Genomic DNA, 16,858 nt, shown 5'->3' on the forward strand with positions numbered 1-16,858 from the left:
TCATTCTTACCGATCAAACTGATGATATGAATATTGCAACTTAAAATCTACACAAACCTTAATATGAGTAATATTTGTCATAGGAAAGTCATTGATCCCGGAAGGACACATAAATGACTACAAAACAATGATAGAGAAACCTGTTATGTGGTGAAAATTGAAAAAGTAATAATGATTTTCTGCAAACATCAAGCTAGTTCCATAGTATAGTTGTATATCATAAATTTCGTCCTAAAGAAAGGACCTTCTACACAGGGAAACCCCTCACTAGGAGTTGCCTGATGAGAATGATTGATTGGAGCAAGACCTTTATCACTCTCCATCAGTTTGACATTGCCAATTTGCTAAATAAAACGGAAAAGCAATATTTACAACCACACTATAGTAAATGTTAGATAATGAAAACGATAGTTTAGAAAGGATCTAGAATAGGAGTGCTCCACTTTTATTTTTTTTTATTTTTTTTTTTTTATTTTTTTTTTTTTTGAAACGGATACAGAACTTTGAATTAACATAGGGAGTTGCCACTCATGTGCATTCCATAAGGCTGAGATGTAAGCACCAAATTACAGAGAAAAATTATCAAGAAATACCTTTAAGCCGAGTGCCCCTGCACTCAGGAGACTTTCCAGAGCACTTGAATTGAAAGCATTCTCAGGAACAAGACCTCCCCAGAAACCTTCGATTAATATTTAATAGAATTGAAATTAGTCCTTGGATTAAAACAATAGAGTTAGAAAAGTAAAGTTTTGAGTATACCAACGTCAACATAAATTCTTCCTTCAGCAGCCTTAATCTAATAATAGAGTAATAAACATTAGTAGAAACTAGAAGGGCACTGAAAATTTATATATGCTTACGCTGTGAGAGAGAGAGAAGATCCTTTGATCAATGAATTTACAATAATCACTAAAATATTTCCAGAAAAAAATAAATAAAAAACTAACCTTGAGTTTTAGAGTTTCTTCAGATGTAGTAGATGGAAAATTATTTAACGGCATGTCAACCAGCGTAGTTACGCCACCTGTACAAACATATCGATATCAGTTTATCGGGTTGTCCATATGGCCTAAAGTAAAGTTCATATGAAATTTGAAAACTGTAAAACTCTTAGGTTTGAAAGAATGAGAATACTTTATTCCATTCACTAAAGATACGAACATATACAAGTATACAAGAAGAAAGAAAGCATAGAAAAGGCCATAAAAGGAAAATATAACAAAGATATTTATAATAATGAAAATCCCTAATATTAGAACTATAACACTCCCCCTCAAGTTGGAGCATATATGTTAATCATGCCCAACTTGTTACATAGATAATCTATACGTGTTCCATTCAATGTTTTCGTGAAGAGATCTCCTAATTGTTCTCCAATCTTCACATATCATGTAGATACCAAACTTTGTTGAATTTTCTCACGTACAAAATGACAATCAACTTCAATATGTTTAGTCCTTTCACGGAATACTGGATTAGACGTGATATGAAGTGTTGCTTGATTATTGCACCACAATCAATTTTGTCGGTGTGGTGATTTCAAATCCCAACTCAACAAGAAGTTGATATATCCAAATCAATTCACACAGACTGTGTCATTGCTTTATATTTTGATTTCGTACTTGAACGTGACACCACATTTTGCTTCTTACTCTTCCAAGAAATCAAATTACCACCAACAAAAACACAATATCCTAAAGTTCATCTTCTGTCTTCTCTAGATCCTGCCCAATCGGCGTCTGAGAAACATTCAATATTAGTATGACCATAATCTTTAAACCACGTCTGAGAGCAGCCTTCAGATAACACAAAATTTGTTCCAATGCTGCCCAATGATCAATTGTAGGGCATGACATATACTAACTCACAATATTCACCGAATGGGCTATGTCGAGTCAAGTCACTATAAATAATTAAGTTTTCCCACTAACCTCCTATATCTTTTAGGATCTTTTAGCAATTCTCCATCTTTTGTGAGCTGTAAGTCAGGCATCACTACATCGCTTAACCCCTAGCTTCCCTGTTTCAATCAACAAGTCAAGTACATATTTTCTCTGTGATAATAGTATTCCTTTCTTGCTTCTTATTATCTCAATTCCTAAGAAATATTTCAACATGCCCAAATCTTTTGAATGGAATTGACCATTAAGAAAGGTCTTTAAAGACTAGATACCTAAAACATCATCACCAGTAATCACAATATCATCAACATATACGACTAACAAGATGACACCACTCTCAGATCTCTTAAAAAAGACCGAATGATCTGACATGCTCTTCCACATTCTAAAGCTTTCAATCACCTGACTAAATTTACCAAACCAAGCCTGTGGACTCTGCTTTAATCCATAAAAAGATTTACGAAGGCGATACACCTTTCCATTCATCCCCTGAGCAACAAACCCTGGTGGTTGCTCCATCTATACCTCTTCTTGAAGATCACCATGAAGAAATGCATTTTTAATATCAAGTTGATGTAAAGGCTAATGATTGATTGAAGCTAATGATGTAACAACCTCACAAGTGTCATTTTTGCTACTGGAGAAAAAGTATCAACATAGTCAACGTTATAAGTTTGTGCGTAGCCTTTCGCTACATGGTGTGCTTTTAACCAAGCGACAGAACCATCAGGATTGACTTTAACCTCAAACACCCATTTGCAACCAATTGCCTTCTTTCCTACAGGGAGAGAAACTAAATTCCAAGTACAATTGTCATCTAAAGCAGTCATCTCCTCCACCATTGCAGCACACCAACCAGGATGAGACAAAGCTTCATGAACGGTTTTAGAGATGGATACAGACTCTAAGGATGCAATAAATGAATATGTAGAAGACGACAAATGGTATATGAAACAAAAGAGGAAATAGGATGAGCGCACTTACATTTACCTTTACGAAGAGCAATAGGAAGATCGTCACTCGTTTCTGGATCCAATGACAAAAAATACTCTGATACAGGGCATGGAACTGAAGGAGACGAAGAAGCCTCTGGTACAGGGCATGGAACGGAAGGAGGTTGTCCTCGATTATAGACTTTAACGATGGGTGGAAGAATAGAGGTAGTCACAAGTAAAGATGAATCGGGATGAGGATCAGAAGGGGAAACAATTGTGTAGCCAAGGAAATCATCTTCTAACTCTTTATGCTCCCCCTGACTCTTATTCAAGGAGAAAGAAGGCAAGGAAAATAATGAGGAATGTTCAAAAAACGTGACATCAGAAGAGACAAGATATTTATTTAGACTAGGACAATAACACCAATACCCCTTTTGAACATGGGAATAACCAAAGGAAATACATTTTAAGGACTTTGGATCCAGATTGGTATGTTGAGGCCGAACATCCCAAACAAAGTAGGTACAACCAAATATTTTAGGTGGAATGGGAAACAAATATTGTTTAGGACATAAAGTACGAAAAGGTATCTCACCCTTAAGAATGGATAAGGGCATGCGATTTATTAAGAAACAAGTTGTAGAAACATCATCAGCCTAAAAGGATTTTGGAACATGCATCTAAAACATCAAGGCTCTAGCTGTCTCAAGAAGATGATGATTCTTTCGTTCCGCAACCCTATTTTGAGATGGAGTATCAACACAAGAAATCGTGGATTGATGACAGCGGAAGGTGGCCACGCGTGAGCCTCATGCGCAGGTCAGATGGACACCAGACTTTGGGGTTCTATAGATCAACGACTGGGCTCCTCAATGGACTGGCAGTGTCGAAAAATGGTGAAGAAAAACAACACACTTTTTTCCAGCGACGGCTGACAGTGGATGGTGGCAGCTGACGACGGTGAACAAACCGAAGACAGCAACAGTGAGCAAAAGTATAAACCCACCCCTCCACAAAACCCTAGATGTAACACAAATGGGTTCTAAATTCTCAAACCCTAAAGTTCACAAAAAAAACCTAATTTTCTATAGCTCTAATACGATGTAAAACTCTTAGGTATGAGAGAACGAGAATACTTTGTTCCATTCACTAAAAATATGAATATATACAAGTGTACAAGAATGATCAAAGAAGGAAAGCATAGAAAAGGCCATAAAAGGAAAATATAACAAAGGTATTTACAATAATAAAAATCTCTAATATCAGAACTATAACAAAAATATTATTTAAAAAAAATGAAAAGAGAAAAAACAACTTAAGAAAGTTATTGGAATAAAATATTCTGAATTCAATAGAAACGAGTCTACGTGGTTTAGAAGCCATAAATATTGACTTGGAACTTAAAAAAGATGCAACTTCTGCTGGTGGATGACAAGGTCTTCTTGGTACAGCTATTCCTTCCACCTTACCAAATATGAAGGCTTCTAAAGAAAGAAATGACATAGGGCAAAATCATACCAGCGGCTGCAGCTTTTGTTCCGGATGGAAACCCTTCCCATTCAGACCGTCCAGGATCATCAAGATGAACATGGCTGCCAAGAAATCAATAGCACAATTGATAATATTCCCCCTGAAGAAATAGATCATGTCCACTGGATAAACCCCCTCAAATGAAGCGAACTAATTCAAGGAGAAATAAGACCTAACGCTATTCTAGGAACCAGGTCCAGTCAAATGGTAATGGACTTTCAAATTGGTGTCAATTTAAAGCCAAAACAAATTTTTGAGAGCGTGATCATACACTTGAGATCTCTAAAATATAGAACTTGAAATTTCCAACTAAATATATAGAATCTAGCCACCCAGCACAAAATCTATCTAATTATTTTCCTCCTGAGAAATATATAATAGATTGATTGCTGTACTAAAAACTATTCTCTTTTTAATATCCTGTAACTATCAGAAACTACAAATGACATTTATTTTGAACGATCAAAAAAATGATTTTTGGGTCTTACATGTCAACCAAGCCAGGCATTACAACAGCATCTACATAATCAATTACGTGATGACCCATAATCTTCCCATGTCTTTCTTCTTCCTTAACAATGGATACAATCTTCCCTTCATTTATCTCAACTGCCCAATTTAGTATTTGATAAAGAAAATCCATAAGATGTCAAGAAAAGCAAGATACAAAGCCATAAGTGACAAAGAAACACCTCCTGATTAGTTAGTAATCAACTGATTTATCAGAGAAGTATTGTATTTTTAAACATAACATAGAGGGAAAACAAGATGTCAAGGTGTGGGTGCTCAGAGTAGATCGAAACCAACTCTATGAGAGTCAAAAATAACCTAGAGTGAAAATAATGGGTAAAGCGTGCAGAGTAGACTCCTTAAGATAATGCTTTTCTTTGTGAACTACAGCATTAACTAGAGGTACTAACCAGCACCAGAAATGACTCCTTGTGGCGTAACAATGCGCTTGCTTGTTATCCAAAAGTGCTTGTGAGGAAGGAGGCTGCATCCATTCTGAGAGGTTGAAACCAAAATGTAAAACTCTTTCACATGACTTACAAAACTAATCATACCTGAAACAGTATAAACCCAAAATACATAGGACCCATCTATGATTGCAGCATGAAGTAAACAACTTTCATACAATTGATGTACTTGCCATAGACACATTTCATCTCCTTTGCATAGCTACGTAAATATAAACCTTTCACAGAAATTAAAAATCATATTCGTCCACAATTGAGCAATCAATTGGGATTAAAAATTGTGATAGAGACCCCGCTGTGGCACAACAATTCAACAGTTTGGCAATTAAATATCACCACTAAACCCAGAAGCAGCTTAAGCTAGGATAAATTTGGTCATTACATACATATCATCGTAATGTTCTTCTTGAATAAAATTAAGCTAGGATAAAATCACGCCGAACACGTATACAAAACGAGTTCAAAAAACTTTTGACACCGCGTAAAATTACTAACATAGATAACAACTTAAGTCGCTAAGTTAGAACCCATTCATCAGTTAATATATTCCCAAAATTTCAAGAACTCGATGATTGAAATTTAATTCCAACACCAGCACAGGAATGAAAACATCTACAAATGATGTTCGTTCTAAATTAAATATTGTAAAGAAACAAAAGAAGCCTAATCACACCGGAACCATGTCCATATCTTATGAAACCAAGTTCTTCGATTTCCATCTGGTTGACGATGTGGAAGATAACAAATGAGAAACAAAAGAAAAACACAAAAAATACGGATTAAAAGTCACTGAAGCTTACCTGGGATGGATCCTGTAAGTAGAAAACTAAGAAAATGGAAGCGACCAAAGTTAGTAGAGGAAGTAGCTTCCACTGCAGCAAATTCATCGTAATTCTTTCCCTCTCTCGTACTCACTAATGTGAATGGAATCAACGCTCGTCAAGTATGGATGAATTTGAATTATCTCACCGTCGCCGGCTTCACGCCAAGGAATTCACCTCATCGTCCGACCATTGATGGGCGATTGAATCAGTCATTCGCTAATCACATAATTTTGTTAACTATTATAATAAATAAAAAAAAAATTGAATATTTTTAGTATCTAACTAGCGATTTGATATATCTGATTTTATGTTCATATTCTTTTAAAGAAAAAATAAATAAATAACTCATCTAATCTTTACCTACCAAAAAAGCATATTCAAAAAATTTCCTCATAAAATCTTACAAAACCTATTTGAATATCTTTAACATTCAATAAAAAAGTTATTCGTTTACCTTCATATTTTTCCCTTTAATTTTCTTCTTTTTCACTAGTTAATACGAGTCCCTTTTCTATTGCATTCTATTACTTGCACTTCAAATATCTCTAATGTTGTTTTTTGTATTATTTTTCAGTGTTTGTATCATATTTTGTACTATTGTCATAAGCTTGACATTTTATGATTTTTCGTAGATTTAGTAGATTATATTTAGTATATTTGTGTTAAATTTATCTATGTCCTAGATTTGTTTTAAAGAAAAAAAAATGTGTCTTCAACGTATCAGTATCTTAGTTTTTTAGAAATCGACGAATCGTTGTATCTTATCGTATATGTATCTGTGTCTATGCTTCATAGAAAATTATCGAGGCTCCCTTCTCAATTGGACTCTGATTAAGTATCTGTATTACGGTGTTTTTGTATAAATGACTGAAAAAATAGGTACAGAAAATATCAAATGATCCAAGTTTTTTTTAAAAAATATCGAATCATCTTTTGTTGACGTCAAGTTCAAGTAAAATTACCAAAATATACTTGTGCATACGCAGAAAAGCATATCACTCTTTCTTGGTCTTGCTCTATACCTCTCCCCCTCTCTTTCCCTCCATATATCTCGCCCTCTCCCCCTCTCTTTTCATATCTCTCACTCTCTCTCAATCTCTCTCTCTCGCTTTCTCTAGTTCTATCAACTTTGGTTTTGCCAAAGTTAGTTAGAGAAGAAGTCGTGTGTATCATCCACAAAGAAGAAGAACAATTGATGCCCTGCAAGTTGGATTTTCAATGCCACCAAGAAGAAGGAAAGAGAACAAGAATAATGAATAAAAGATTTTCGCCAAGTTCATCTGTCGGAGAAGAAGAAGAGGAAGGAAAGAGAAAAAGAAAAAGAAAAAAAAGGTCGAAGGTTATGCAGAAAAGAAGAAAAGAGGAAAAGAGAGAAATAAATTTGAAGGACAAATTCGTAACTCACTCATCTATGACATCAACAAAAGATCGTTTGTTTTTTTTTTTAAAAAAAAAAAAGGGTCATTTGCCATTTTGGGCTCAATTTTTGGGTCATCCATACAAATATTCCCTGTATTACTATAAGAGGCTTTTAAGACGACATTTTTTAGTACCTGGGCAACATGTCAATTATGAACTTTGCTCAACAATTTTCTTCCTTCATAAAATGGTCAGAAATAGCCTCAAAATTCGCTCTTTCACAACTAGCACAGGTTTTAGAAAATCGTTTAAATAATTTTTCTCGTTGCGACTGAGATCAAGCCCGAAGATTTGAATGAAAAATTAACCTTTTCATCTTATATCCCAACTATCTGATTGTTTTGGGTTTTGTCGGTCGAATCTCGGCAAACACCAAAACTCTTCGTAATTTTTCAATTTTTACTTAATCTTTTCCATATTTTAAAAATCACACTTCAATCATCAAAGATTCATTTGGAAAATTCGTATAGATGATTGGTAAATTCATTTGGAAACAGAAATTAGAAGCAACATTTGATATAAGATTCGGATGAAATTTAGAGAAAATTCGAAAAAAATGTAAGATTTGATATAAGATTCATAAAATAATAATAATGATAATAATTTTTAAAATGATGTAGAATTAGTGTTCATCTCGGGCAAGATTAACAAATTTTCACTTTTGTCGAGTGTTCATGCTATTTTTAAATTAATTTTTGAAAACGTAATTTCACTTTTTTTTATTAAAAAAAAGTGTTGTCACTAAATTATATTTTAATTTATTAAATTAAATAGACAGGTTAAGCCATAATATTAGGGAAAAAGCAAAACAAAACAAAATTTTTATTTCTTATGAATATTATAATAATAAATAGATGTACATTGCTTAATATCCCAAAAGTCATGTGTTAATGGTTGTCCATGTACCTTGTAATTATTGTCTATGTCCACATTCTACTTGTCATTTTGTCTAAAAATAATGGCATTTGGTGAATCTTAAAAATAAACATTTGGCAAATTCCATACAAATTGGAGAAAGTTGAGAAATTTGAGAATTTTCTCATTTCTTATTTTGATATTTTATTTTATTTTTTTATTTATATATTATATTATATTTATTTTAATATTATATTTGATTACCATATGTGTTCCCGTTGTGCTCCTCAAATTCACAACACGTTATCAGCACAACATCCTATCGTTTTTCCCACTAAAAGTAGATCTTAAAGGTATGTCGGTTTTTTCCCTCTTCATCATAATTAATAAGTTTAATGTTATTTTGCATATTCAATATTTATTAAATTTCTAACATAAGTACAATATTTTTTTATGATAATATTGTCATGACAAATCTCACAAAATTAGAATTTGCCGCCCTTGATATTAACGACAATAATTATTTGTCATGGGTACTGGATGTCGAAATCCACTTGGATGCTATGAATCTTGGGGAGACTATTAGAGAAGGAAACACGACATTCAGTAAGGATAAAGCAAAAGCTATGATTTTCCTTTGTCATCATATTTGTGAGGGATTGAAAATGGAGTATCTTATAATAAAAGATCCTCGTATCTTGTGAAAAAAAATTGAAAGATAGGTATGATCATAAAAAAACAGTTATTCTTCCTAAAGTTCGCTATGAGTGGATGCACTTGATGCTACAAGCTTTCAAATTAGTAAGTGATTACAACTCCGCATTATCTAAAATTAGTTTGAAATTGTTATTATGTGGAGAGAAAATTATTGATTCTGATATGTTAGAGAAGACATTTTCTACATTTCATGTCTCAAATATGCTCCTGCAGCAGCAATATCGAGAAAAAGGTTTTAAATAGTATTCAAAACTAATTTCATGTCTTCTCGTGGTCAAACAAAATAACGAGTTATTGATGAAAAATCATGAATCTCGACCAATCAGAACAATATCATTCCCTGAAGTGAATGCTGTGAATATTAATAATTATAGTTGAGGTCGTAGTCATGATCGTGGCCAAGGTCATGACCGTGGTCGTGGTAGAGGAAGAAATAATTATTATTTTCGTGGTGCTCGCTCTAATCATTCAAATTTCAAAAGAACCATGCAAAATGATGATCACGAAGGAAAAGCTTCACAAGATAAAAATTCAAAAAGTGTTGAAAATAAATGCTTCTGATGCAAAATGACTGGGCATTGGTCACGTACCTGTCGTACGTCAAAACATTTAATTAACCTCTATCAAACCTCCCTGAAGGAAAAAGTGAAAAATGTGGAAGCAAATTTTGCATACTAGGATAATAATATATTTGACCCATCCCACATGACAAATTTGGATGTGGTGCCTGAAGAGAAGATTTGCACAGTTGATAGAACATCAAATGTTTCTTTTGACTTTGAGAATATCTGGACTTAATGTTGTTTTTTTAAAAAATCTATCTTCATGTTTTTTTAGTAACTTTCGTATATTTTAAGTGTTGTTTTTCTTATTGTAATTATTATTTTTTAATTAAGAAACATGGAACATTTTCATATGTTGAGTATTTAAAAAATGAACAAAGAAGATCTATGTCTGGCAGATAGTGCAACTACATATACAATACTTACAAGTAAAAGATATTTTTCCAAACTGATAATACTGGAAACAAAAGTAATACGATATTAGATTCTTCAAACCCGATCGAAAGTTTTGGAAAATCAAATAATATTTTTCCTAGAGGAATAAAATTTACAATTGTCAATGCATTGTTCTCTAGTCAATTAAAAAGAAATCTTATAAGTTTTAAAGATATACGTTACAATGGTTATCATATTGAGATTGATAGTAAGAATAATGTGGAATATCTATATATCATATCCACTGTCTCAAATGAAAAACGTATATTGGAAGAGTTGTGTGCTTTATCTTTTTGATTATATTATACTCATATAGAAGTAATTGAAATATATCCAACAATGAATCTGAAGTTCATGAATCCAGACATATTTACAATTTGGCATGACCGATTGGGTCATTCAAATCTATAATGATGAGAAGAATTATTGAGAATTCAAATGGACATCCATTAAAGAGCCAGAAGATTCTTCAATCTAATGAATTATCATGTGATGCTTGCTTTTAAGGAAAATTGATAATTAGACCATCACCAGCTAAAGTGTGAACTGAATCACCTGTAATTTTAGAAAAAATTCATGGTGATATACATGGACCTATTAACCCACCAAATGGACTATTTAGATATTTTATGGTATTAATAGATGCATCCAGTAGATGATCACACGTGTGCTTATTATCAAGTTGAAATCTTACATTTGCAAGATTACTTGCTCAAATAATTAAATTAAGAGCACAATTTACTGATTATACAATTAAGACCATTCGTCTTGATAATGCTGGTAAATTTACATCTCAAGCTTATGTCAATCTGGATAAGTGTTGAACATCCTATAGCTTATGTTCATACACAAAATGGTTTAGCATAATCATTTATAAAACATTTGCAATTAATTGCAATACCATTACTTATCCTAAGCTTCCTTCATATGTACGGGGACACGCTATTTTGCATGCAATGTCATTTGTACGCATTAGGCCAATAGCTTATCATAAATACTCGCAATTACAATTAGCTTATAGTCATGAGCCAAATATTTCCCATATGAGAATTTTTAGATGTGCAATATATGTTCCAATTGCTCCACCACAAGCATTAAGATAGGTCTTCAAAGGAGGTTAGGAATTTATGTTAGATATGATTTCCCATCAATTATTAAATATCTTGAACCTCTGACGGGTGATGTATTTGTTGCCGATTTACTGATTTTCATTTTAATGATAAATTTTCCAACATTAGGGGAAGAAATTAAGAAATTGGAAAAAGAAATTACATGGATGCATCGTTATTATCTCATTTAGATCCCCGTACAGATCATCGTGAACTTGAGGTTCAGAAAATAATTCATTTGCAAAATATAGCAAATCAATTACCATATGCATTTATAGATGTAAAGAAAGTAACTAAGTCACATATACCATCTGCAAATAGAGTTGGCAAAAATCCCCACGGGGTCGGGCCCCCATCCCGATTGGGGCGAAGAATCCCCGGTTCGACCCCCATCCCCGGTCATTAGGAAAATTCCATACAAATTGGAGAAAGTAGAGAAATTTGAGAATTTTCTTGTTTCTCATTTTGTTATTTTATTTATTTATTATGTTTTATTTATTTTATTATTATATTATATTTATTTTAATATTATATTCTATTACCATCCGCTTTCCTGTTGTGCTCCTCAAATTCATAACATTATTCACTTTGTTAACATGAGTATAATTGAATTTTCATGCATCTATAATCATTCTAAAAGGTTGTATTTGAAAATTATGATAGACATACCCTCCTTTCTTTGAGGCATGAGGTTTACTATTTGTAGTAATTATAGTTTGTATTTATGGTTCGAACTATTTTAGTATGGAATAAACCATTATTTTCTTCTTAGTTAGGGCACTTGAGGATTTCCGCCGCTGGGTATTGGGTCAATTGTTGTGTGACACACAACTGAGCGGGCTGGGTATTGGGTCAGTTGTTGGGTAGGAAGGTTTGGGCTCGTGTGGAGTGGAGGCCTAGGAAGTGAAAGGTGTGTTTGGGAGCCTAGAGGGTGTTGGGGGCTCGGAGGAAAACCGGGTTGTGAGGGTGGGTTGGGTTGGGCCTTGAGGGAGCTGGGATGAATGGGTCCGTTGGGATTGGGCTGAGGCTGAGTGAAGGGAGTGGACTGGTGCAGAGGGAGCTGGAGAAAGGGTCGAAAGGCGTAGGGTGTCGGTGGGTGAGTCGTGTGGTGTTGGGTCGGAGTTGGAAGGTTCGGGGGGGGCAGAAGTCAGGCAGTGAGGAGGTTCTCGAGCTGGGCTTTGTGGAAGTGAGGGTCGTTCGGAGGACACATGAGGTTTTTGTGTGCGGAAGAAGGAGGGGTGTGGGTTAGGTTTCGGCGTGAAAGGGGAAAATTCGTAGGCCGCCCTTTTTGGGTCTAAGTTGAAGGGTAATTTAGAGTTCATTTGCCCATTGGTTGAAAATGATAAAGTTATTGTTAAACCTTGTGAGGAGATTATTGATGAGGGTGTTTGTTTGTGGGATAAATCTTTGGTTGGTCAATTTGTGGATGCCAAACTCCCGTATTCTGTTATTTGCCGACTTATTCAGAGAATTTGGGGATATGTAGAGATGCCAACTATTACCTTGTTGGAGAACGATTTGATTATCTTTAAATTTAAGAAGGTAGAGTCACGGGATTGGGTGCTGAAGAATGGTCCATGGCACTTGGGTGGCAAGCCCATCTTATTACGATAGTGGTCCCCAGGTATTATTCCTAAAACCTTTGTTTTTTATTTTGTTCCTATCTGGATTAAACTTGAGCATGTTCCCCTAGAGTTGTGGACGGATAAGGGTTTAGCAGTGGTAGCTAGTGTCATGGGTAAACCTGCCTTTTTTTATGTTGCAACAAAAGAGGGATAATGGTTATCATATGCGAGGGTTTGTGTTCAGGTGGATGGTGATTCATTAATGCCCCTATCAGTCACTGTTAGAATGCAGGGCCAGGAGTTTATTATTCCAGTAGTGTATGAGTGGAAACCTCGTAGGTGTTCTTGTTATGGTTCCTTTGGGCATGCTGGGGCTGTGTATGAGAAACAGGGTGTGGATAAGGGTCAGGAGTTGTGTATTATGGTAGTTAATGAGGGGTGTTTGGGGGAGAATTGGGGAATTGAGGGTGTGAGGAAAGGCCAGGATTTGGGTATTGGTGCGAGGGAAGTTAACCAAGTGAAAGGGAATAAGGGCATGGGGTGTGCTGACGAGTTTACTATGGTTAGTCGTCATAGGCATGATAGAGGAGGTGTAGGGCATAGGGGTGGAAGTGGGTCACCGAGTTCGGCGCATTCGAGGAGCATAGTAGTTTATGGGTTTCATGGAATTACTGGGTTTGTAAAGCATATTGATGATCGTAATCAGTTTGATGTTTTGTGTGATGAGGGGGAAGACTCGTTGGCTTTGGCTCTAGTGCAGGCAGGTCCTGATCCGTTGTCTGTTATGGATGAGATGTTCGGGAATTCGGGTAAAGGCCCAGTGGAAGGTGGTAGGTATGATTTCTTATAAGGTTCATGATTTGGTGTTCCTGGAATGTTAGGAGGTTGAATGACCCTATCAAGTGTAGGGTGGTGGCAGACATTCTGGCTTCCTCCTCTGTTACTTTCTGCTGTTTGCTTAAGACGAGGGTTCATCGCGAGAATTTTGATATGGTGATGGGTAGGTTTGGTGATGCTTGGAATTGTGGAGTTGGGAGGATCTGGGTGATGGTATTCCACATCACTTCTTCTGAGCGTGGTTAGCTGTGAAGGACAGGTTAGGTACGCGGGATTGGTCGAGAAGTTAGGGAGTGTTGTCAGAAGGGGGTGTCTTCTGGGTGAGGGAGGTGTGGAGTCGTGGGATCATTTATTTTTTGAGTGTGGGTTTAGGAGAAAGGTGTGGTCTGGGGTGCTACGTCAGTTGGGTTCGTCGCATGGGGTGGCGGGTTGGGATGTAGAGCTGAGTTGGTTATGCCGAGTGGGGTCGGGTAAGGGGGTGCGTAGTAAGTTGTTCCGTGTTTTCTAGTGTGCTTCCATATACTACATCTGGCAGGAGCGTAATCGGTGGTTGCATGGAGGTCGACCGAGATCGGTGTCAGCTCTAGTTCACCTTATGATCTCTACGGTTCGTGCTCGTCATGCTTCCTGGCGGGTTGACCTTCTTGGTCTTATCTAGTGTGTTTACAAATGTTTTTTTCTTTTTTATCTTTACATTGTTCTTTGTTTTGTTATTGTCCCTAGTTTGTGGGGTTTTGGGTTCTTTTCTCTAGCTTTCTCCCTGGTGGTTTGCGACTTTATTTTTATGTGTTGGTTTTGTTCTGGTCTTATCTTGTGGACTTTGTTTTGGTTTGTTTGCCCTGTCTTTGCTTGTACTTTATTGCTTTGATGCTTTGATCCCGGGCTATGAGATCCCCTTGTTGTTGTATAATAATATCACCTATTCTAAAAAAAAAACTATTTTAGTATGGGTAATAATAGTTTGTTTTATGTTGTAATTTTGTAGTCTGAGTTACATGTGAGGAGAAAAGATATTTACAAAATAGTAAACATGACAGACAACGAGGGTCTTCAAATAATTTCACTATCGCTAAGGTTGTACAAATAAACTGATAATTCGGAAAACCTGAGTTAACCAACCCAAACTGCAAGGGTTGGGTTGGGTTGGATTAAAAATTTTGAGAATAGTCTAGTTCGGTTTGATTCTTGGGTTATAAATCTTTTTTTAAAAAAAAAAAAAAAAAAAACTGATTCAACCCGAACCGAAGCATTATACTTTTTGGGTATTTCTTTTTGGGATTTGATGGGTTAAGCATCTTAAGGCCAACCCTTTTTAGGGTAAGAGTTTATGAAGCCAAGGCTTCTCACACTCTTTCCCATTGGTTTAAATAGTAAACACTATTCAAATTCATGAGTTACATTTTTTTTCTTTTATTTAATCTAGGAATTCGCCAACCAACTTTCAGACACCACCTCTGGTGACCACCATCGACGAACCTCTGGTTGCCACTACCAGAGACCCCACCGATGAACTTCCAACGACCGCACCGACGAATTTTCGGTGACCCCCACCAGCGAACTTCCGGTGACCCCACCTGCAAACTTCCAACCACAAACTCTGATTGCCATTAACCAACCTTAAAAACATTAATAAGAACACTTCTAGTATATAACAAACCAAACCAACTTGTCTATAAAAATATTTTTAAGAAAGAGTTGTCAAACATATGTGTTTTTTTATTTGAAGGAGTTTTTATCAAAAGTGTCAAAATAAAATTAAATTTTTGAAAATCTTCTTTTTCTAAGTCATTCTAAACATGCCTTCAGTTTAATTACAATAATATTTTTTTTTAAATGCACTATCTTTCTTCTATTTTTTTTCCTTTCATAGTCTTTTTTAATTATTATTATTTATTAGATTTTTATTAGTTCTCTCTCTTCTGTTGTTTGTTTAACATTAATGTTTTCTTTATTTTAGGACATTTCATTTATTTTCTTCTATGTTTCCAAATGAAAATCGACCTCACCTTGTAAGATTATGAAAAAATGAAAAATTTATAACCACAAGAAACTTCCCTTACATGCTTCTCTTCATAATAATAATAACAACAACAATAATAATTGAATAGTAAGAAGTGTTGAAAAAGTAAATTGGGTTCGATTTTTATATAAAATAATAGCCGATTGGACTACAATTGCATAATTAGATAATTAGGTACATTTGTTTAGGTTATATGTGCAGAAAGCCCTAACTTAAATTAATTAGAGTGACAAAACTCTATTAAGTTTTATTTCAAAATCGAGTAAAATAATAATATCAAATTATTAAAATAATAAATTAAATTAAATTATAATTGTATTCAAATCTCTATTTAGTGAAAAAAAATATATATATACATTTTTCCAACCTTTTTAGTTTATTTTACATTAAACTATTAAAATAAAAATGATAAATTCAAACTAATCTAAAATCTAAACATTAATTAAATACAAGAAAATATTTCACAAGCTCAAGATTTATAAATTTGTAATTCATTCCCAAGTTTCCTAAGCTTGAGATTCTCAGTCCCAAATAACTCTTATTAAAAAATGAATCCAACTCAACCCAACCAAGAAATATTTGGGTTGGGTGGGTTCGGGTTAATCGGGTTATTTACTTAAAATTTTGTTATAAAAAAAGCAAAACAAAAATATGTAAAAGTCCAATATTTTCATATATTGAATTAAGATTAACAACTCAATTTTAATTTATATAGTGAAAAAAGTGCAAAGAAACTACTTTTAAGAGTTGTTGAAGAATAAATATTAAAAAATATTGGAATTAAATAAAAATAAAATCAATATATGTACAAATAATTGTATTATAAGTAATAAAAAAATATATTTTAAAGTTCATAATAAATTTGGGTTGTTTTGAGTTATATTAAGTGAATCTATGAACTAACTCAACCCATAAATTTTCATTTATTTGAACCCAACCCAACCCAAATGAGTTGATAACCCGACCTAAACTGTAGGAGTTGGGTTGGGTTGGGTTGATCGGATTTTTTGAACACCCCTAATCCGAGACTTCGAAAACTTGCATTTCAAATACAGTTTTTTAAACTCCACTTAAACCTCCAAACCTAAATCACAGGGAACATTTCTAACCTGTACACCAAATCTCCTTTAGATTTCCTTCCTTGTTTCATTTAGTGCCGCTTACACCCATT

At 34.5% G+C, this 16,858-nt stretch overlaps 1 protein-coding gene across 3 annotated transcripts in view; it reads right to left on the reverse strand.

Moving 5' to 3' along the window:
• ALN (allantoinase) overlaps window positions 1-6,462 on the reverse strand; it is a 30,221-nt gene extending 23,759 nt beyond the window's left edge. The window contains exons 1-8 of one of the 3 annotated variants that reach the window (XM_039039648.2): window positions 6,144-6,462; window positions 5,287-5,371; window positions 4,855-4,975; window positions 4,355-4,428; window positions 948-1,024; window positions 760-796; window positions 594-679; window positions 58-117 (exon numbers count right to left, since the gene is read on the reverse strand). In XM_039039648.2, coding sequence (XP_038895576.1) covers window positions 58-117; window positions 594-679; window positions 760-796; window positions 948-1,024; window positions 4,355-4,428; window positions 4,855-4,975; window positions 5,287-5,371; window positions 6,144-6,230 — 627 coding nt within the window. In that variant the 5' untranslated portion in view covers window positions 6,231-6,462. The remainder of the gene's footprint in view (window positions 1-57; window positions 118-593; window positions 680-759; window positions 797-947; window positions 1,025-4,354; window positions 4,429-4,854; window positions 4,976-5,286; window positions 5,372-6,143) is intronic. The other 2 variants (XM_039039649.2, XM_039039650.2) reach the window with 2 other exon arrangements.
• Window positions 6,463-16,858: the final 10,396 nt, after the last annotated feature.

Source organism: Benincasa hispida, chromosome 8 (assembly GCF_027475165.1).
Source record: "Benincasa hispida cultivar pf3 chromosome 8, pf3_genome.v1.1, whole genome shotgun sequence".
In the NCBI taxonomy this organism is placed as follows: domain Eukaryota; kingdom Viridiplantae; phylum Streptophyta; class Magnoliopsida; order Cucurbitales; family Cucurbitaceae; genus Benincasa; species Benincasa hispida.